Raw genomic sequence first — 23,121 nt, 5'->3', positions numbered from 1 at the left:
TCCCTCTTTAGACTCAATTAGAAGCTGTTACTATTCATATAACTCTCCATATTGCCATAACGCTTGTCTCAATATACTTCTGCCAAACCATGCTTACTCTTTAAAAGACCTGGAAGGCCTCATCATACAGATTCCTCCACTTTTCTGTATATTAGGAGATTTTAATGGACATCACTCCTTATGGAGCACTCCAAAATTAGATAAACTGGGTAGACTCATTGAAAGACTTCTAGATACCCAAAACCTCACCATACTCAATAGTGGTGCACACACACCCACATACAACTCCCAAATGGACACACCTCAGCAATTGAACTCTCAATTAGTTCTCCAGTACTGGTCCCGACTATAGAATGGTACGTACTAAAAGATCCCATGGGTAGTGACCATTTCCCAATTGTTTGTAACCTGCTCACTACAAAACCACCATTAGACCAGCCCTGCAGGAACTGGAAATTCTCTAAAGCCAATTGGGCCAAATTTCAGTCTGCAATCACTCTGGACAAAAAAACTATTCAACTACAGCCCATAGATAAAGTTACTGATTATCTAATCCCCTGACCAGATGGCGCTTTAACTATTGGTGGAATGAAGAGTGCACAAAAGTGAAGAAGGAAAAAAAACAAAGCATTTAATTTATTCCATCTATCTCCAACTACACCCAATCTAAGCTAAGGCCGAAAGCGCGTTTCATTTAAAGGAAAGCCAAGAAAGATTCATGGACTCAATTTGCATCTACTATCAATAGAAACACTGACTCCCGATTAATATGGGAAAAAAAATTAGGCAGCTTTCTGGGAAGTTTCCAACCATCCCTTCCCCAATTCTTTCTTACAATGGGCAAAAATTGTCTTCTCCTCCAGATATTTCAAATTCCTTGGCCAAAACCTTTGCTCAAGTCTCCGCTGCTTCAAACTACACTCCAGAATTCCAGAAGATTAAGACCACCACTGAACAGAGATCCATGAACTTTCAAACCTCACAATCACTTCCATACAATCAGCCTATTCAATATCGTGAACTTTTACAGGCCATTAAAACAGCATGAAACAGTGCCGCTGGGCCTGATGGCATATATTATGCCATGCTGCAGCATCTCAATGAAAAAACTTACAACTACTGCTACTCTTTTTTAATCGGATCGTTCTGGAAAATGTTTTTCCAACCTCCTGGCACCAGTTTTACATGTGCTACCGTTTTAGCCTTTTTGAAGCCTGGAAAAAATCCCTCCAATCCTTATAGTTACAGGCCAATCTCTTTGTCAAGTTGCCTTGGTAAAATTCTCGAAAAAATGATCCACAGTCGACTCATTTGGATTATTGAAACTCAACATCTACTGAGTAATTGTCAACATGGCTTTCGCCAAAGCAGGTCATCCTTAGATCTGATGGTCAAGGCTGAATCCGAAATTCGCAATGCCTTTGTAAAAAACGAACACCTTGTTATGGTCTCTATAGATATAGAGAAGGCATTTGATACCACCTGGCGGTATGGCATTCTCAGTGACCTTCATACTCTTGGTCTACGTGGCATCCTGCCCATGTTTATTAAGAACTTTCTCCAAAGCCGCACTTTCCAGGTTCGATATCAAAACTCTCTTTCTACTATGGGGGCGCTTCCGTAACCAGGTGGGCAGGAGCAGCAGTGCGTAGCACACGCTTCTTGATTAGACTGGGGTTTGGGCCCATGACCACCAAATACGGAGGATGCAGAAAGGTCAGGGAATGACCACCGCATATCCCCGGCGCAATATGGTATTAGTTCCTAATGCTCCTAAAAACCAAATAACAAACAAACTTTTCTACTATCTTGTCGCAGGAAGAAGGAGTTCCCCAAGGGTCAGTACTGAGTGCAACCCTATTTGCCCTTAGAATGGATTCCATTACAAAAGAACTCCCAAATACTGTGCAGGCATATCTTTACGCTGACGATCTCTCTATTTCATGCCATTCTTCGAACATGAGATCTATTGAATGGCAACTGCAGATGACTCTCAGTAAAGTGCAAAAGTGGGCCGAACTCAGTGGATATTGTCTTTCCCATCAGAAAACTGTTGCGATCCACTTCTGCAATCAGCGCAAATTGCATACAGACCCTGAACTTTGAATATCAAACTGCACCATTCCGATTACCGATAATATCAGATTCCTGGGATTGATCCTTGACAGCAAGTTAAACTTCTTTGAGCACATTAAATCAATATGCACTACCTGTTTGAAAAAGCTGAATATGCTAAGAGCTTTATCTGCCCTGTCTTGGAGAGCAGATCGTACAACTTTGCTGCTCTTATATAGAGCACTGATTAGATCCCGTTTGGATTATGGTGCTCCAGTTTATGATTCTGCACGAAGGAGTGTATTGTATTGGCTGGATCCTATACAACACAATGCACTGTGGATTGCTCTTGGCGCTTACAGGACATCTCCAACCTATAGTCTATACATTGAAGCTCATGAGCCCCCTCTGTACCTCCACAGAAGAATGTTATTATTTAAATATGCAGCCAAAATACAAAGTTGTTCTCTGCATCCTATTCATCCATATCTCTTTAATCCACCATTTCACAATCTCTATAGAAATAAACCAAGTAAAATACGACCAGACCTACGGCTCCTTGAAATAACACAGAACTGGAATGTTCCTCTCCACAATAGGCAACAGGTAAAAAATTACTCTCCTCCACCTGTCCTCAACTGAAATGTGATACATATTTTCTGAAATGGGGAAAGAACTGTCTACAGACTCTAAATTTTGCAACAACTTCATACGAGCCATATTCAGAACTATGCTGACTTCCTACCGATATATACAGATGGTTCCAAATCTCACTCAACTGTTGGAGCAACAGCAGTGTTTCCCTCTGCTATCATATCAGCTTCTCTTCCACCTGAGTACAGCAGCTTTTCAGTGGAACTATATGCAATTCAGTTAGCTCTAGAAAATTTGACTCTTCACCCATCTGCAAAATATTTAGTTTACACAGACTCTCTCAGCTCAATTAGAGCAATGCAAAATCCCTTTCATAAGGATCACCCTGTTATAAATAAGATCAGGAGTTTGCTGTTGAAAATTGAAGACCACCAACAACTAGTGAAGTTTTGCTGGATTCCAGCACATTCAGGCATTAAAGGGAATGAACTGGCTGATACTTCTGCTAAAAATCCATCAACTTGACGTCTGTCTTCATTCATTCCAGCTTCTGATTATAATATAATTCAAGCAGCATACCATGCACAGTGGACAGAGCCATGGCATAAACAAACAAATAATAAACTCTTCCAATTGAAACAAGATCCAAAATTTTGGCACTCGAGCATTCAGACAGTTTGGCGAGAAGAAGTAGTACTCGCACGGATTAGAATAGGACATACTCATCTGACTCACCTCTATCTACTCACAGACAGTGATCCTCCTCAGTGTTCACACTGCTCCGAACATCTTAACAGTCGGCATATTTTGATTGACTGTGCACATTATCAACAACATCGAACTTCGGTATTTCTTTCTCTGGCTAACCTTCGAGAATCAATCACATTAGATCATATCAATGGAGAGAAGGCAAATATTAGTGAACTTTATTGTTTTTTGAAAGAAATTGGAATTTATGAACGAATATAAATAGTGTCTGAACTGAAAAGGAATTGAGCTGGCTTCATATTAATTATTATTTATAACATTACTATGAATAGGCACTATAGCCACAGCAGCTTGTTCGCCATTAAATCCCCCACACACACACACGACTACAAATTGAGCAGCACATAACACGATGTCAGCATACTAGGTCTGGCACTTGCGCACCTGTACTTTGCATACAGAAAGAAGCCAAGATTTTATCTCAATATGACTTGTCAATAGACTATAGGTCAATGTCAATGTTGAGTGTGTCCAGAGTCACATTTGGGAAGTGTCTATTGAAACTAACCTCTGGAGCTTAGAGCACAAGGAGGGGGTACTGCGGAGGTGTCCTCCTGGTAAACACTAACCAACCGTGTTGCAGATATTCGTGTAATCATGATTAGATGAGCACAGATGAAGGGAATGCCTTTATTTTTAGCTCTCTGGATTGTGGGTATATGTTGAAGGTTGGAGCAGAGTGCAGATTTGGATGTTGTGTAGATTGGGTGAGACCATAAGTTGGCCCACTTCAACACCCAGAATTCGAAACTCCATTGTTTCTTGAGGCTGGTGGGAGGTGCGGCAGACCATACTTCCATGGCATAGGAAAGCACACTACTGAAATAGGTTGCGAGGTATTTCTTGATTATTTTTTTATTGTGGGTTTTGCACAAATATATTGTCATTCCTCAGAATGCTCTCAAGACTCTGGAATACTTGGCTTGGATTTGTTGTTTATAGGTGAGATTTCTCATCAAGGATTACTCCTAGGAATTTGACACTGTCTGTGGGAGTCAGAACATTTCCTGCTAAGTCCGGAAGTAAGGATGATTCAGTATTGGCAGATGTCATCCAACTTGGAGTAAAGATGAAATAGCTTGACTTCTCTTGGTTGACTGACAGGCCACAAAATTTAGCATACTCACAGAGTGTATTAAGGTAGCTGTTTACAACTTCTGGGGAAGTTTGTGTTGCCTGTGTCACCAACCTGGTGTTTGCATGGCAAGTAACACAATATCATCAGCATATGGTAAGAACACAGGAACTTGATCCATGAGTGGGACAGATATTGCAGCAAATATCAGGGCCTAGAGTTCAGAACCACCTTGTGGGATTTCTACCTCCACACTTCTGAAGACTGTACTGTCATTACTTGTGAAGTGGAGCACTCTCCTAGAGATTTTTGAGGACCTCAAATATATTGCCGGATAATCCGTAGAATCTTTTGAGTAATGTAAGCAGGAGTGTGATTTGGATTGAGTCAAAAGCAGATTTCGTGTCCAGAAAAATGGTGTGGAGATCTGCATTGTCGTTCCCAGCATGAAGTATTTTCTGTGATAAGTGCTGTAGACAGGTTACAGTAGATCTATTAGGCATGGCATGATGAGTATGTTTGGGGCTATGTGCAAATATTGCGCATGCAACATCGTTATATATGCACTTCTCTAGGCATTTCGGGAAGGAAGAGGTGATTGATATTGGCCTGATGTCTGTAGGTGATTTTGTATGGGGCTGTTTTTTGGAACTGCCATGACTGTAAGTCAACCAGCTTGAAGGCACCTGTGCCTGTTTGGGTATTTTGCTGTAGAGATGAGTGAGCTGTCTGCTAATGAAATAGGATGCAATTTTGAAACTAAAAAGAGGTATTGTGTCAATTTCTATGGTGGACTTGTCAGGTAGTGAATTTATTATTTTTATTAGCTGTTTGGAAATTTCAGTATTACTGGTAGGTGACGAGATGTTTAGCGCTTCATTCCAAGGATCTTCTCACAAACAGTGTTCCCTCTTAACACACAGCACATGTTCGCACCATTCATGGGAATCTAAAAATAGGAGGGGTGCAAGTATGTCTTGTGGACCACACGTTTGCCCCTGGCCAGCCGGTAGTTCATGAAATTGTCAATCTGATTGTTTACTCTTCAGAAAATCCATCCTTGCTTTGGAAAATTTGGCATATGAGTCTTCTGAAGGTGACTTCTTGTAGGTAGCATGGCTGCCTGTTTCTCCTTGAAGACCTTTGTTAGGGGATCATTCCACCATGGCTTTGAGTGGGAACTAAGGGTGCATTTTTTGGACATTGCAGTCCTTGCAATGAATTCCATCCATCTCGAAAGCTAGTGGGCAGCCTCATTGATGTTCAGCTCCACAAGTATGTTCCATGGGTAAAGTTGGAAAAGGGTAGTAACTTTTTCGATGTATTTTGGATTGTACATTCTCCCGACAGTGCTTGTAGCTTGTACTGACAAACGTTCATCCTTAGGTGCCTGCAGTGATATCATGGTAGGGATCAGATCATCGTCGGGTGGGAGAAAATTATTGTTTGTGGTCATGGTTTTTTTTTACCAAACAGTTTGAGCAGATTCGCTGTAGGGTGGCATTGGCATGTGAAGGAAGAACATCGATAAGACCGACATGTTCAAGGGCAGTGTATCGAAGAGCTTCTTTGTGGCTGGCAGTGGAAGGTTAAAGTCACTGGGGATGATTAGCTTTTGACGATGGTTGATTGTGGATGACAGCCGTGCCGTCAGATTGAGTACACAGTCCTCAGAAACCGGAGGGAAATAAACAACACACACAGGGATCGAACTTCCAGCAACCCTGTAAATTCTGAGAACTGGTTCTACATCTCCTCCTGGGAAAGTGGATGCCTTAATTAGGGAAGTGCACCCCTTTGGCAAATTGGGGCAGTTTGGCATTAGGGAATTTTACTGCTATGGATAAAGGGGTGGTTGAGCAGAAGAAGACTGATTGGTTATCAGTGGGCACTGCACTTTAACTAATGTTCATAGTGAATTTCCCCTGGGGTTCAGTGCTGGGCATGTTGTTTTCAATGGTTATTCATGATATTGATAAAGGTAATCAGGCTTAATGTCATGGTTTTGCAGATAATATGAAGATTGGCAGTGTGACAATAATTAGGATTTGGTCTGCCAACTGTTTTTATAGATATTACTACAGTAATATCTATAAAAATTAGGCAAATGGGCTAAGAAATGGCAATTGAAGTTTAACATTGACAAATGTATATGGGTAACACTTGGCAGTAATTGTGCAGTCAGACATGAAGTTTTCTTTGTAGTACAAACAGGCTGCCAGGACATCTCATGTCCTGTCAATTTTTTTTTTTTTTTTTTTATAAGTCAGTGGTTAGGCCACACCTTGAGTATTGCATACAGGTCTGGAAGCTTCATTTTAGTGTGTTGATCTGTTGGAGTGGATACAGAGATAAGTGAGGGGATCAAAAGGGTGCTCTTACCAACAAAGGCTTTATTTCTGAAAATTGTAGCATCTGGAAATTGGATATCTGTGAGAAATGTTTATATGGCTTTGAATGGATTGAGTAAGCTAAATGCCGATCACCTTTATCTTGCTCAGGCAACATACACAAGGAAGGATGGTTGCAAGATGGATGTGTGGAAAATTAGATTTTGGTCAGCAGGTAATTGATTGTTGGAACAAACTTCTATCTGGTGTTGTAGAATTGTGTACTTTGAATAAATTTAAGGAGGAAATAGACAAACTATTGGAGGTTATGAATAGATGTGAGGGCCCCCCCTCCTCTCTTTCGCTGATTCTGTTTTCTTTTTTGCATCATTTGCCAGTACTTTTTTTTTTTTTTGATTTGGTAGTTGTTGGCGCATCGGCTTCTGTGGCCATATTGCACCTCACAAGGTTTTTGCAGTACTTTGATCCAAGCCCGAGGCGGGAATCGAACCCGCGACCTTTGGGTTGCCGGGCAGGTACTTTACCCACTCGGCTAGCCCGGTCGGCAGTACTTTTGTTGTTGTGGCACATTGATGTTCAGTGTTTGTTTTCATTTATTTTCCCAGTGACTAAAATTCTTTGTTTTGATATGTGGATAAAGTGTTCTAAGGTTTTCTGTAAGGCTAGCATACAGCACTCAAGACTTAATATAAAGAATTTATGATTACTTCAAAAACACAGTGTCAGATGAGAAAAGTTTTTTTTTTTTTTTTTATGAAAACCCCAAACACGAAAGGTATCAAAACCTATAGTACTTAGTACCGTGCATGGGTTGAGGGAGAAGTATGGGGGGAGGGGGGGTGATGGAAACTTTGCTCTAGAGACTAAACATGGGTTTCACCACTTCAAGCCTCCAATAAGCAAAGTGGTGGTATTTCACCAGTTGATGAAAGTCATCTACCACCTGTAATGAGTATTATTTTCAAGAATTTAAGGACTGTGTGTTCCCTCGTATTTTTGAAGTCCGGAAAAAAGGAATTGGGTTTGCAGTTTGTAACATTAAATATCACATGATGGTAAGTGATATTGATCACCATAATAGGTGTGTAAAACCTATTTGTAATGTCAGATGTCAAGAAGAAAACAAAAAAATTGTTTTTTTTTTTTTTTTTTTTTAATTTAGTTGTAGTTGATTATTGGGTAGAGTACAAATTTGAATAACATACCATAAAATTGAATGGAACCTGGGATTGGGGACCAAGCAGTGAAGTTAAAAATATTTATTGCATTTTTTTGGAAACATGAAATTTACTCACTGAAGAATTTGAGATGCACAAGTCTTTTAGATTTTTGATTTTGAAAGTAGATGAATAAGATATTCCATACAGATCTGATGTGAGGAACTTGGCTCCAGTAACAAATGTTCCTTTATTTGTTATTACTAACATGTTACTTTATTTGGATTAATAGGATAATAAGCATAGCAAATAAAATAAGCTGTGGTGTGGGATATTATTTTAAATAATATCATTGTTGTTATTTTTTTTTATTTTTTTGTTTTTTGTCTTTTGTTTTATTTTTTAAATTCTGAATTTAAAAATTGTCTCACAGGAAGAAGAAATGCCACCTGAAGCAAGAATGAGGATGAGAAATATTGGAAGGTATGTAAAAATATAATTTTGAAGATGGAATTTAGAAAAAAACATTTATCTTACGTAAAATGCAGTAAAACCTCCTACTGATTATTTAAGTAATTATTTTTTCTGTGCATCGTAAATTACATTGTTTTATTTTACACCAATATGCAAAACTGTTTTGTTTTATTAACTACATGCATGGTAGTAAACAAAAAAAGCTTAATCTGCACTTATAAGCATCCATTCTAGCAGTTTATTCAATAAAAAACATTACTGCCTACCACTTGTTTGGCAGGATATGATTATTATCACCTGTCCATCTCCTCTAACAGTTTGTCTAGTTCTTCCTTGAATTTTTTTATTATGGATATAGATTTATGCTGCGATGTAATGTAATATTACAGGGTATCCCAATATAATATACATTGTCTGCAGTAAAGGCCATTAGTGGGTTTCTTTAGGATCTGTCAACATGACTGAGTGCACATTGATTTATTGACATAAAATGTTCTGATTAGAACCCTTTATGTCAGTTTTCTGTTTTGGGTAGAAAATAAATATAAGATTCAGTAAAATATCAAAAGTTGATAATTAGTAAGTAAAAATTGCATTTAAAACATTTACTCAGCAATTTGTTTAGGCTTTAAAATATATTCTTAAAGTCATCTTATAGAGCAAACTTGTCATCTTATAACAAGTTTATATGTTACCTTACAAATTTTGAACCTATCATTCATTATAGGTGATAAATTTTGCATAAAAAGGCACCCTTTTGCCATGCTTATAACACAGTGCACTGGTTCTCAGGGTATTCTGGTTCATAGGTTTCAAACTGGATTTCATGATATTTTTAACGTATCAAGAGAAATATTATTTATGAGATTTATTGTGCCCAGCTACTATTATTATTTTTACTGTTGGTCGAGGAACTCTCTAACTATCTTGTTTCAGGATCATGATTGTCTGGAGTTCCTTGTAGGTGGTCTCTGGGAGGACTAGCGGTTGCCATGGTAATTGGGATGGTCATTACTTGTTCCATATGCCACATTTCTTTGACTTCTTCCTGTCTTAGGTCCGTGTACTTCCTAATCTTTTCCTTGTCAGTTTATCTGGAGTATGCTGGTGTTGTGCACCACTGTCAAGTAGCCACCCATTTTCCTTCTTGTCAATGAGAGTTATATCTGGTCTATTGTGTGAGATCATCTAGTCCATTATTATGGCATGGTCACAGTATAGTTTATGAGGAAGGGTCTCTAGTATGCCTCAGGGTTTGTACTTATAATATTATACACTCTGATCAATTGGTATTTTTGCATTATTATCTAATATATTATCCTGGTGACCTGGACATGTCTATCAGTGTACTCCATCTGGGAGATCACCCTGCATCCCACAGTGATGCAGGGTGATCCTACAGGATTGTTTCTGAGGCAAGGTGGTACGTCGATCTGTCACTTGGAGGGGAGTCCTTGGTGATGTATATCTTGTAGTTTCTGGTGTTGATTACCTGGTCTTGGATGGCAAGCATGAATCCTTCAGTCTTGGGGAAGAGCCTCTTGCTCTTTTGAGCAGCCATCTTATCTATGTAGTCTTGAAGGAGGTCATTGTAATGTCCATCATGGTGTGCCTTTGACCATCTTTGTTTCTTTTGTCTGTGTAAGTGGGATCTCCTTGTTGAGGTTGAGTTTTGTGTGTGCGTGTGCATGCACTGTTTGTCTATCTTCCTTTGGCTTGGTAGATTGGCACTTTTCCTGGAAGTAATACATTACTGTCTGATGGGCAGTAATGTATTACTTCCAAGATCTCTCAGGGTTCTTAATTGCCTTCTTTTGTTGTACAGTGAGGTCTATCAAACCCCTCGCTCCTTCTTCCTTGGCTGTGGTCAGTTCTTGATGGCCAAATTTTTGTGATGTTGGCAGGGGCAGATCCAGGTTTTGTGGGACCTGGAGCTTATACAATTTTTGCAGCCTTCTTTAAGAAAAATAATACAAAATGAGGTACAAAATTGAATATTTATTTAGAATGAGAAAAGAAATCACAACAAATAGCTTTTTTAAAAAAAGCTAACAAATGCGACAAACATCACAAAATCCAGAAACATTCCTTATTTTTATTAATTAACTGCCCGACACACCTCTAATACTTTTCTTTGTACATTTTTTGGTTGCATACTGTTTGATCGCCTCTTCGTATGACAATGATTTTGTAATATTTTCTATAAGGGGAATAGAAAGATAATTGTCTTTCCTGTATCATGGTTGATCAGAATTTGTGTTTTATTATTGATAGTTTAGAAAAGTTTTTCTCAGTTTCACAATTCGTTATTGGTAATGTCGTATAATTTTTTAGGGTTGTTGTCAAATTTGGGAAAACCTCTATCAAGTTTCTTTCATATATGAACTGTAAGATTTCAGGGCATTTCAAGTTTTCTTGTGCAGTGACTAATCTTAAATACTCTTTGAATTGATGAAACTTGTTAACCATTTTGTCGTTGATATCCTTGTTGTAGTGGCATATTATTAGCTTTATGTTATCTTTGTTGATGTCAGTATCTCATGTAAAATCAGTAAGAAATTAAATCTTTTTCCGGTGTGTTCATGTGATTTTCTCCTCTTCATCAATTGGATTATCAAACAAACCAAGAGCCTATTCATTACTTCTGTTCAAAATTTATCTCTTCCTCTTAATGAATTACTGCTTATCTGAATTTTCTCTGTTCTTTAATAAATAAATTTAAAGATGACAAAAGACGGTACCCCCTCACATATGTCTAAATCAAGAGTGTGTAATTTCTTACTTCTTTTATTGAAATGTTCCAAAATGTCTTTCCAAATTGCAGTTAAAATGGCGTATTTGAGCTGTATCGACTCTTTGAATAAACATTTTGAATCTCATTTGTGTTCGGGTTTCTCTTCAGTGTTTTCAAAAAAATATTTTTGAGTCCTTAAAATATCGTACCCAAGATGTCCCCAGGGCTTGAACAGCTTTATAATGCACAGACCATTTTGTTACACTTGGACTCTTTAAAGAAAAGTCCATGTTGGCATGTGTGTTTAAAATACTCCACCTACGCGGCAAACCCGAAAAGAAAACATAACTTTTGCAAAATACTGTAGTAGTCAACAATGTGCTTGCAGCCCTTTGTCCTCACCTTTTATAACAGCTGCATTGTCATACAACTGACCAAAAATGTTGTTCAATGGCAGGTTGCAATCATCCAGAATTTGTTTCACTTTGTTGAATAAAGTCACAGATAGATGGTGAAAAGGTTAAAAATCGCTCATAGGATTTTCCGTTATAAGAGTAGTGTACAATATTCGTCAACTGGTCAGTGTTTTTTCACATTTAGTGTAGAATCTGCAATAATGGAGAAGTATTTGGTGTCTTGTTTAATTATTTGATTTACCGCTTCGTTTTGTACGCATTTTTCCATTATTTCGATTAATTCCAGTGTCGAGTGCCACGAAATGTTCATATTGTGATATGACCTCTGGTCCTGCACATTTGTGTTACGACGCCAGGTGAGTGGGCAACAGGAGTATTCCTGTAAGCCATTCCTACACTGGGATGGCTAGAAATAACATAACTATACGAGGAAGTGACTAAACTATTATTGGGGCAGCCTGGAAAGTCACTTCAACCACCCATGTGTATTGTGTCTGTAAATTGCATCTGGCCGATTTGCCTGCTTTTCTGAACAAGAAACCTGTTTTTCTGGGGAAAGAACCTTCTATCTACACTTGAGACCAACTAACTCAGCCATGGAGTGAAAAAAGCCGATAAAAGTTCATAGCATCATCGACAGGATTCGAATCTGGACCTTTTCCACCTGCTGTGGGGGGGGGTACCATTGTGCTACCCATGCAGACACACGGAAGTGACTGCGAACCACATATATATCCCACTAAACCCAGACTAAATTTACTCAACTTCACTTATTTGGATCCCAAAAATGCCTGTGGCCACTCTAATGCCACCCGACACAAGGGGAGAGTGACAGAGAGGTTGGAGTGGAAAAAGACAGCGGTCTTAACTGATTGTGGTTAAAATATTTTACTTTTGCAAATTTTACGAAAACGTGACCATGTGAAGACTACTGGAGTTGCATTCCAGGGCTTTGGAAGAGATCCATGCAAGCGAGGGTCCCTGAATCTTTATTAGCTTTACAGTAAATCTGCCTCTGGCTATTAGTGCTTTTAGTCACATTATCCTGGCTGATCTCAAAATCTTCAGCTTGGTTTTGGTCAGATCTGTGATCCCAAAGGAGTATGTTAGTACTGGATCTGCATAGGTTTTTATGGCCCTGACCATGTTCCCACCATTTAGCTTTGTTTTTAGTAGGCTCATCAGTCTAATATTTCTAAGTCAGGTGGGCCTGATCTTGTTTTTTAACTGTTGAGCCTGCGTAATTCCTAGATATTTGTAGGCCTCTTCAGCTGGTAGTTTTGGCCGACTCACTTCCTCCTGATGCAATCCGTGGGTCTTGTATTTGTCTAATAATCGCATCCTGATGTCAGTGCCAAACTCTTCAGTGATCCAAAGTAGCTGTTGGAGTTGATTCTTGGTTGCTGCATGGAGTTTGATGTCATCCATGTACATCAAGTGAGAGAGGATGTACAGGTTTTTGCTGTTGTTGAGCATGTGATGGGCTTGATTGAGAACTAGATAGAACGAACCATAGTGGATTCGGGGCATCTCTCCGGAAGATTCCTTTTCTGATGGGGATCAGTCCAGTTGTGATGTTCTCAACCTTGATGGTGGGCCTCCGCTTTTCCATGGTTGTTTCTAGGAAGTGTATCAGAGTCTGGTTGGCTTTGTAGATCTTCAATGTCTATCAGCCAGCTATAGGATGCAGAGTTTAAGGCCTTGCGGTAGTCAATGTGGGCCCTGTACAGGTTGCGATGCTTCTTGTAGGCTTGCTCCATAACTACAGCATCATTGATCAATTGCTCCTTGAATCCTTTGCCCATCAGCTTACATTTCTTTTGCTGCTCAGCCATGATGTCAGTATCTGGTACATTGTTGGGAGATAGATGATTGATCTGTACTTTACTCGGTTTATGATGTCTTCGTCCTTAGCCATCAAGGTTATTCATTGTGTCCTTGTGTTGAAATGATTGTGCCTTATTATTTCGATAAACCTACTCTGCAATATAGCTTTGTGTGTGCAGCTGAACTTCTTGTACCAGTCGTTGTGGATGTTATTTATCCATGGGATTTGCCAGTTGTGAGAATCCCTGATTGACTGTTGTACTTCTTCCAAATCCCATTGTACATCCTTGGTTTTCTTCCATTCTAGGTCATATTCGAGGGACAGGCCATTATGGCTAACTTTGCTGTTCCACAGGTTTCCCCAAAACTCCTCCAGTGCCTTCTGGTTGGTGGGGTCCACTGCCCTTCTCCTCTTGTCCAATGTTCCTGTAGAAGGTTCTGGTTTTCGTCAAATACAGGCATACATCGGTTAACGTTACCTCTGATAACGAAGCTTCGATATAACGAAGTCCGCAATTTCAAGCCCCATTTAACATTAAAAAAATATTCCAGTTTAATCACCTGAAATCTAAACAAACTGAAGAAATTACGAAAACCTTTGGGGCTTCTCGTGGTTGGTTCGAGAAATTTAAAAAACGGGCCAGGATTCATAGTGTAAAATTAACAGAAGTTTCCAGAAAAACTAAAGGAAATAATTGAACGTGAAAAATTTCCACCAAATTTGGTGTTCAATGTTGACGAAAGCGGTTTGTTCTGGAAACGGCTACCAACAAAAGGCTTCATTTCTATTGAAGAAAAATCAGCTGCTGGGTTCAAAGCAGCCAAAGACCGTTTAACGTTACTCTTTGGATCAAATGCCTCTGGCGATTATAAATTTAAATTGTTATTAGTTTACCATTCAGAAAATCCGAGGGCGTTAAAAGGTAACATAAAAATGAATTTACCTGTAATATGGAAAGCAAATAGAAAAGCGTGGGTTACCAAGGAGTTATTTACTGATTGGTTTGTTAACCACTTTTGTCCTGAAGTAAAACGGTATTGTCAAAAAAACAACTTTGAAGAAAAAGCTCTTTTGTTGTTAGACAATGCTCCGGGACATCTTACTGATCCTAACACGTTGGACACATGCATTCCTGTCAAAGTTGTGTTTCTTCCAGCAAACACAACTTCCCTGATTCAACCATTGGATCAGGGAGCAATAGCATCATTTAAAGCTTATTATCTGCGTCGAACATTAAGCAGTTTAACTGAACTAGAGGATAAAGAGGAAATGACAGTTAAAACTTTTTGGAAAAACTACACCATTAAAAACGCAATTGAAAACATTGATAGTTCTTGGAAAGAAGTCACTAAGAAATGCTTACATGGAGTTAGGCGCAAAATATGGCCAGAAGTTGTACTAGAAGAAGAAAATAACATCCAAGAAATTAGAAATGAAGTTATCCAGATGGCTCAATCAATAGGTTTCGAAAATGTCGATGAAGAGGATGTTAGAAATTTATTGAATGCAGAAGATGATGGTTTTTCAGTGGAAGATTTAGAAAACCTTGTTAGCAACGAAGACAAAGATAATGAATACGAAGTTAAAGAAGTTCCTGCTGAAAAAGTGTTAACAACCAAAGATTTAAAAAGGTGCTTAAATGACATTGAAAACGTTTTAAATTTTTTTAGTGAAAATGATCCTGATTTAGGAAGAAGTTTTATTGTTAAGCGATCAGTGTTAAATGCAATAACTCCGTATAGGCAATTGTTAAATGAAAGAGAAAAAAGTATAAGTAATCAACTTTAGACTCATATTTTAAAATGTGATTTCACTTTGTATGTAAGTTGACTTTTTATTTAATAAAACTTTTCTTTGTTCGAAAAAAAAGCTTTTCGTTTTCTTTACGTAGGAACGTATCCCTATTCTGGCCATAGTATTTTTACCTCTGAAAACGAAGTTTCGCTTAACGAAGTAATTTCGTGGAACGCATCCTATTCGTTATTCGAGGTATGCCTGTATATGGTTGTCTGTTTTTGCTCTGGAAATTCTCCATATATCGTAAAGTCATGCTGAGTTACTTACTGAGTGTAAGGTAGGTGACCAGGTATGTCCAGGTGAATTCTTTGGTTATAGATCCCTTGTGTGTACTGTGGATGTTATCTTCTTTCTTCAGGATGATCTTCACTTTTCTGACAAGCTTCTTCTGTTACCTCGTTGGTACTGGATCAGTTGGCCTATCTTCACTCTCAGCTCCTCTAACTTCTGCTGTGGCCTTCTTTCCCAGGCTGGTAGAACCATGTCTTTGCATTTTGTTTTCTCTTGGTCTCTGGTTTCGTTCCATTCATCTTGCAGCTGCTACAACAACACAGTAAATGGTTGTGCAGATATCATCTACTGTTACTTCATTGTTGTTGAGGTCTGTGACTTGCCACAAGATTTTGTTGGGTCTCTGCCTAGGTATGGTATGGGGTTTATTCTCTCATTCTTCTAGAGCCTTCGTCCACCCTTCTTTTGTTCTGGATATCACAGTCTCATTTGTTTTCACTTCAGCTGCTCTAGGTTGTACTTATACCTGTTGTATCTGTATTCCTTATTCTTTGTAGTTGGTTGCACACATCCCGCTTGATTTTTTCCAAGATTTCAAGTTCTTCGTGATGATGGTCTGCACTGGTCTGCTATTCACTGATTGGCGACCTGAACAATCAGGAACCGTTACAACCACTTGGCGGGTAGTTTCATCCTTTACATTGTCATATTGGTCTCTAGCTTGGTTACTTCCTAGTATGTTCACATGATGAATGTATTCATTTCACTACTCCATTTCATCCCTTGACATAGGCAGCTGTATGTGGTGAGGGGATCTCCCAGTGGTTCTGCTGGTCCTCCAGATTAGCATTACTGGAATCCAATCCCCACAGCCTAGGTTCCATGCTCACATTGTAGAAACCTGGCATGTTTGCAGTGTGCTATGACCTGTGGAAATTTGGAAAGGGGGGATTCTGGTGGTTAAGTGGCCCAGCTTCGACACACCACTTTGGCCCCTGCTTCGACAAGATGGGTGGTCCTGGATGGCTTAGCTAAGATCAATCAGCTGGTGGGTCCACCTGTAAGGATCAACGGCATGCCCCTACCCTCATGGTCCAAGGTGCAGGATTTAGGCTGGGAATGTGAGCATGGTGTCTGGATATACCATGCCCACTCACATTTATTGTTTGCCGGCTAGTAGGCACCACATTTGGGCTCCATGGTGGGTGGGAGAGCCCAGACACAACCAAAGAATCTATGAATCTTGATAAAGTAATTTCCTCTGCGGCCTCAATGCTGTTCCTATCTGCCAACATGAACATTGACCCAGATAATCTCACTTCTGCTAAAAGACGGAAAACAGAAGTATTATCAGTTCCAACACCTCGTTACCTGATAACTTACTCTACTAGTGAGGTGCATTTGGAAGGGTTGGCAGGCTCTCCAAAATCTGTCAAGTGGCTTCGCTCAGGAGACATTCTTGTAGAGATCAGAAGTGACAAACATTCAGAACAGTCCCTCTGAGCTACATCTATGGGAAGGAATGCTAAATGCCACTGAATTCAATCTGTGGGTGAAATGGCTAAAGAGGAAATCTGTTCTGAATTAAAACCTCAAGGAGTGACAGCTACAATAGGAATATTCGTGTGTAGGGATGGGAAACTTGTTCCCACCAGAAATATCGTCTTAGTATTTAATTCACCATCTCCTAATGAGATAAAAGCTGGCTATATTTACTGTCTACTGTGTATGTATGTACCAAATCCTTCACGGTGCTTAAGTGCCTGAAATACGGACACTTGCAAAGGGCCTGTCGTGGAGCCTTGCTCTGCTGCAAAGGATCGTGAAACCACATGTTCAACTTCAAAACTATCATGCATTAACTGCCAAGAAGAATACCCTGCTTATTCATGAACATGCCAGAGGTGGAGAAAACAGAAAGAAATTCAGACTTAAGGCAAAGCTGAACATATATCAGAAGGCAAGAAAAGTGGTGAAGCCCTTAAATATAGACATCTACCTATGCTCAGACGGTAGTAGGGAGATGTTCCATTGGAACCCAATCAGAAATGGCTATATCACCAAAGTAGTCATCACTCCGTTTGCACGCTACCTATTAAGCTCACAAAAACCTTCCACAGAAACATCCATCAGCTTCCAATCCCATATCGGTACATCCTAATGCTCCACAGTAACAAAAGAAGTTGCTGGAAAAAAGAATAAGTCTGAAATACCCCTAGTTCCCAAGAAAAAATGGATGTTGAGGAGGAGGTAATAGTAGGTGTGGTAGTAATGGAGGCATGTGATGCAAGAAAGCAAGCATATTATAAGCTTATGTAGCATCAGCCAAAAAAAAAAACGCTTTCACACATCCATTCCCTCTAAAGGTTTGTCCAGTTCCTCCTTGAATTTATTTAAGCTATCAACTTTCGCAATGACAAATGGAAGTTTGTTCCAGTAATTAAACACTCGCTGGCTAACGGCAAATTTCCGCACATCTATTCTACGACTGCCTTTCCTCAATTTGAATATATGCCCCCCCCCCCCAGGTTCGTAATCTAAGCAAGCGGAAGAATCCCATCAGAATTCAGAGTGCTCAACCCATTCAAGGCCTTATACATCTCAGTCAGATGACCTCCCAGGTGCCTAGTCTCCAACTGCTGCAATTTGCAGAACTTAAGCCTTTCTTGGTACGAGGACCCCTTCGTTCCCCTCACAAATCTTGTTGGCCTTCTCTGTACACACTCAAGCAACTCAACATCCTTCCTAAAATGAGGCCTCCAGACCTATATGCAGTACTCAAGGCGTGGCCTGATCATTGCCTTGTACAATGGTATAATCACCTCTTTTTTTCCCTAGCAAAATTCCTGTGTATTATTGACAATACACCATGACCTGCTCTGGTAGACTGTTTGCATTGCTCAGAAAACTTCATATCTGACTGCACAATTACTCCCAGATTTTTTCATTTTCTACCACCCTAAGTGTAGTACGACCCAGTTCATACGTTTCTCTGGGATTACTTTTACCCATATGCAGTACTTGGCATTTGTCGATGTTAAATTTCAGTTGCCACTTCTCAGCCCACCTGCCAAAATTTTCTGGAACCTGTTGCAGTAGCACACTGCCATTAACAACCCTGCCAACTTTGTATCATCTGCAAACTTTGACATTAAGCCTGATATACCTTCATCAATATCGTTGATAAATATACAAAACAACAATGTGCTGAACACTGTGGAACTCCACTAATGTTAGTCCACAAAGAGCAGTATCCATTGATTACCATTCTATCTTCTCGCACTCAACCACCCTTTTATCCATTGTAGCAACTTACCCTAAATACCATTCTGTTCCAATTTATACAGTAGTCTTCCATGCCCAATGGTGTCAAAAGCTTTCCTGAAATACAAGTATATATCAAAATTATTTTTTGTATCCAGTTTGTTTTGTAACCACATCATAGTATACAATCAAATTTGTCAGACAAGATTTTCCCATAACAAACCCATGCTGTATCTGAATTATTACTGCAGTCTTGTCTGGTTGATCCTGCAATGCATCTTTAACCAGTGACTCCATTATTTTCTCCGTAACAGAAGTTAAACTAACTGGTCTGTAATTATTCGTGTCACACTTAGATCTGCCCCTTCATGAATTGGAAATACATTTGCTGCATCCTTTAATATAATTGGATAGATCCCATCCACCCCAGGTGCCTTTCTTATGTTTAATTTCAACAATTTCTCCTCCACTTTGCTCTCAGTTATTACAAAATCATTAAGAACCCAGTTACAGTTTGATAAACTTCTGGCATTTTCCTCCCTTAATAACTCCTTCATGTGTGAATGTAGATGGAAAATATTCATTCAGATTATCAACTATCCGAGCAGGATTATCAACAGTCGAACCATCGATATCAAGTGGACCAATCTGATTCAACCCCTTCCTTATAGAGTTTATATAAGTAAAAAGTTCTTGCTGCTTTTCTTAGCATCCTTTGCCAAAGATTTCTCATAATCTGCCTTTGCCGATCTAATCTCCTTTGTGACTTGATTACAGACTAGCTTATATCAGCCATAGGCCTCTGTGTCACCTGATAATTTATATGCATCCTGTGCATTTTTCTTCTCTGCCACAAGTCTTATTAGTTCATCTGACATCCATTTAGGCTTAAACTTTGAGCAGTATTTCTTAATCTGTATGAAAAGGCCTAGTAGCCTCCACGATTAGTTCCTTGAATGCTTCCCACTTGCAATTTGCTGTGGTCTTAGACATCAGTGTGCTGATGTCTAAGACCACAGCAGTCACTTTTACGGAAGCAAAATCCCTTCCCCTTACCCCTGACAGTAGTTACATCTTTGAGTGACTCCCACATCAGCACACTGTGATCACTGCCACTTAGTGGTTCCTTTATCTTCAAATTTATACACGAATGATCACTGCTGATAACCAGATTAAGAGTATTACTCTCTCTGGTTGCCTCACGAACATGCTGCTGTGGAAAACAGTCATCCAATAAATTCAGAAAAGTCTTGCTATGGTGCGAGTGACCAATTCACTTGCACCATAGCAAGACTATGGTGCGACAATTGTTCGTTGTACTCATTAGAGTCATTAGGCCTATAACACACTTCTACTCTCATATTTGCTTTACCAGTGCTTATATCACAGCAAACTGGCTCAACATTGCACTGTCCATCTATGTCAACTAGATACAGTTCCTTAGATTTTGTTTTTCCTAATTAACAGCATAATCCTTCCTACACACATTGTGCTCCCCAAATTCCAATTCTGCACTGCTTATATCTGTGTGACACCATGTCTCTGATATCCAAAGAATATCTGCCTTTGATGTCTTGCCAACACTTCAAATCATGAAATTTATTTACTATACTTCTAGCATTGGTGTATATTGAAGTATACATGCACCTGTTCTACCCTAACACAGCCCATTTATTTATTTATGATTCCCACCAGTCCTGACCCCCCCAACACCCTGCCCTCCAGGCTGCTGCTCATTCTAACAGAAGCAGTGCAAGAATCACTTTCACCTCTTGCTGTGGCTACTGTTAATCTTTTAGTCTGTGAATCTCTCCCCCCAGCTAGCAGTTTTCCAACTCACCTAATGCTACCTCGATAGCATCAGCAAACACTCTTGCTCCCCTTCTATTTAAGTGTATCCCATCCCTGTAGAAGCAGTCTCTCCTGTTAACAAGCACAGACCAAGCTGAGAAATATTCCCCCGTGAGCCTTGCACAATCCCTCCAGGGCCAGATCGATTGACAAAGCTCTCATCATATACTTCCTCCTATTGTGCCTGGGCAGAATTGCAGACACTTTCAAATTTAACCCTAACTCAACTTTTTTTCAGCATTGACCTATACTTGTTAAGTAAATCTGCAGATCTCCTACTCTTAATGTCATTAGTGCCAATGTGTACAACATCTTTTTTGTGCCCTTAAAAGATGATATCTGCCCTACAGCGTCATCAACTTTTGCCCCTGGCAGACATACCCTGGTCCTATTCCACCTACCCTTTTACACAATATATTACCCATCTGCCTGACAATAGAGTTACCGAGAGTAACTAACCCCTGTGGGACCGGTGCATTCTGCCCTGGAGATTGCAGCTGTGTTGCTTGATGCACAAGTGAGTTCTAGTGTTGAGTTGGGCAGCTGAGAGTGTGATGGTTCCCCCATTTTAATACCTTCAAGGGCATGTATCCCACTGTTAAAACTCTCATAAGCACCCATTAGAATGCTGAGTTGGCACCTAATTTCTTGACACTCTGTGCACCTTGCACACACAAAGACATCCTCCTTGGCTAGATCATGTCCTGTTCCAGAGAGTTCTGCAAACATTTCACAAGTTGCACCTTTTTTAGGCTGTGATGCATTGGAGAATCATACCCCTCGGTTATTCCCCGAGTCACAGCACTCCTGCCACTTTGTGCCTGTTGCTTTGCTGCTCTAGTCTGGAGCATGCTATTGAAATTAACAATGAAAATTAATAAATTTAATTAATTATCAATACTACACTATCTAATAGATTCCTAAATGCAGTAATTCATATTACACTATCTAGTTTTACGTTAGAGCTACCTATTTACCACAATTAAAAATTTGAATTCTCTACCACTCACTCTGTACGAAAACAATGGCTGCAAGATTCGAATGAAACAATGGTTTTACGTGTATTAAGTAGTAACCTAAAAAAAATCTAAAATAAAAATAATGAGCGTAACTAGAACTATAAAGCTTCTTATGAAGTAAAATATAATATTACAATTAATTAAATAGCGAAACACTGATCTTTTTTGGAGCTTGTAATTCACAGCTGGCACTTGTAAAGAGAGTCAGCTCCTTCTAATCAATTGAATCATCTTACCAGACAATTCAATCTTGGAACTCTTTGCTCAGGGAGAAATGGACACAGGACAGTGCCCATACTTCCCCAAAAGAGATAAATCTAAGTGAGAAATGTCACACTTCAGCACTTCAATAGCTGCCTGATGACCCCACCATGCATAACATGGCAATTTTTTGTTGTATTTCTTGTAACAACTGCAAAAATGGTTAAATTAAACTTTATTATATATGAAATAAAACAGAATACAGTACACATATAAAACTAGATAAAATATAAAGGGTTAAAATAGTATCTTTGGTGCGAGGTGTCCCTTCATCAGCTAGCTAGTGTAAGGTATACTGGGTATATATGACAAAAGATGATTGGCATGATAGCACGATCACAACTTCGGTGTTGGCAACAGAATATTATGTATGCTTAATGAATGCCAGCACTCATCGCACTGAAGAATGGCAGACTATAATGGGGTGTATATGAATTCCCCTATTGCGATTCATAGTGTGGTAATGGTTAAGGGTATGGAGGGCGCCTCCGTAGCCAGTTGGGCAGGAGCAGCAGTGCGTAGTACGCGCTTGAGTAGACCGGGGTTCAAGCCCGTGACCACCAAATATGGAGGATGCGGAAAGGTCAGGGAATGACCACCGCATATCCCTGGAGCAATATGGCCTTAGTTGCTAATGCTTCTAAAAACCAAACAACAAGTGTATGGAGTGCCTCAAGCCATGAACACTTGCATTATGTGAGAAGTTGATGATTTCAATGTCACGCTGAGGATCAAGGTTGTTGTTTGACCCAGTAGTGCTCAGCAATGACAGAGCAATCAAAGTTGGTGGTGCGGGGAGCCCCTCATGCTGTGAGACACGATCTCCTGGCAGTTTCACCAATGTAACAAATCCAACAAAATCCAGACGATATGGTAAATGGAACTGCCTTGCAGAAAAGGAGGAATTGGCATTTTCACCCTGGAAATGATGAGTGTAATTTCCTTTCAGGGAGTTGCACACAGTAGGAGTGCAAAATTCTGACGATACATTCAGATGTGCCCAGATAGTAGGAGGAGGTGTAAGCAATGAAGACAAATTCCTCATCGCGAGAGGACATGATCAGGTGACAAAGTCACGAGTTTATAATTCACATTTATCCAGAACACAAGGGAGTAACCATAATTAGAAAGTTCTTACCTTGGAAATCTCTAATTGTCGATCACCATCAGAACTGGAATGTGTCCATGCACGGGCAAACAAAGTACATGCTGCACAGGCCTATAATTAGTAAATTAGCCTGCACAC

The 23,121-nt window shown here is 39.6% G+C and overlaps 1 protein-coding gene across 1 annotated transcript in view; it reads left to right on the top strand.

Moving 5' to 3' along the window:
• Positions 1 to 23,121, top strand: part of LOC150091436 (PEST proteolytic signal-containing nuclear protein-like) — a 172,978-nt gene that overhangs the window by 138,062 nt on the left and 11,795 nt on the right. Inside the window, exon 4 of the mRNA XM_090375469.1 lies at positions 8,434 to 8,483. Within this exon, the coding sequence (XP_090231595.1) occupies positions 8,434 to 8,483 (50 nt within the window). The remainder of the gene's footprint in view (positions 1 to 8,433; positions 8,484 to 23,121) is intronic.

The sequence above is a fragment of the Mastigoproctus giganteus genome, chromosome 1, assembly GCF_048544385.1.
Source record: "Mastigoproctus giganteus isolate SK-2022 chromosome 1, ASM4854438v1, whole genome shotgun sequence".
NCBI lineage: Eukaryota > Metazoa > Arthropoda > Arachnida > Uropygi > Thelyphonidae > Mastigoproctus > Mastigoproctus giganteus.
Note: the sequence above shows the minus strand (reverse complement) of the source record. Positions and strands in the feature narration are given on the sequence as shown.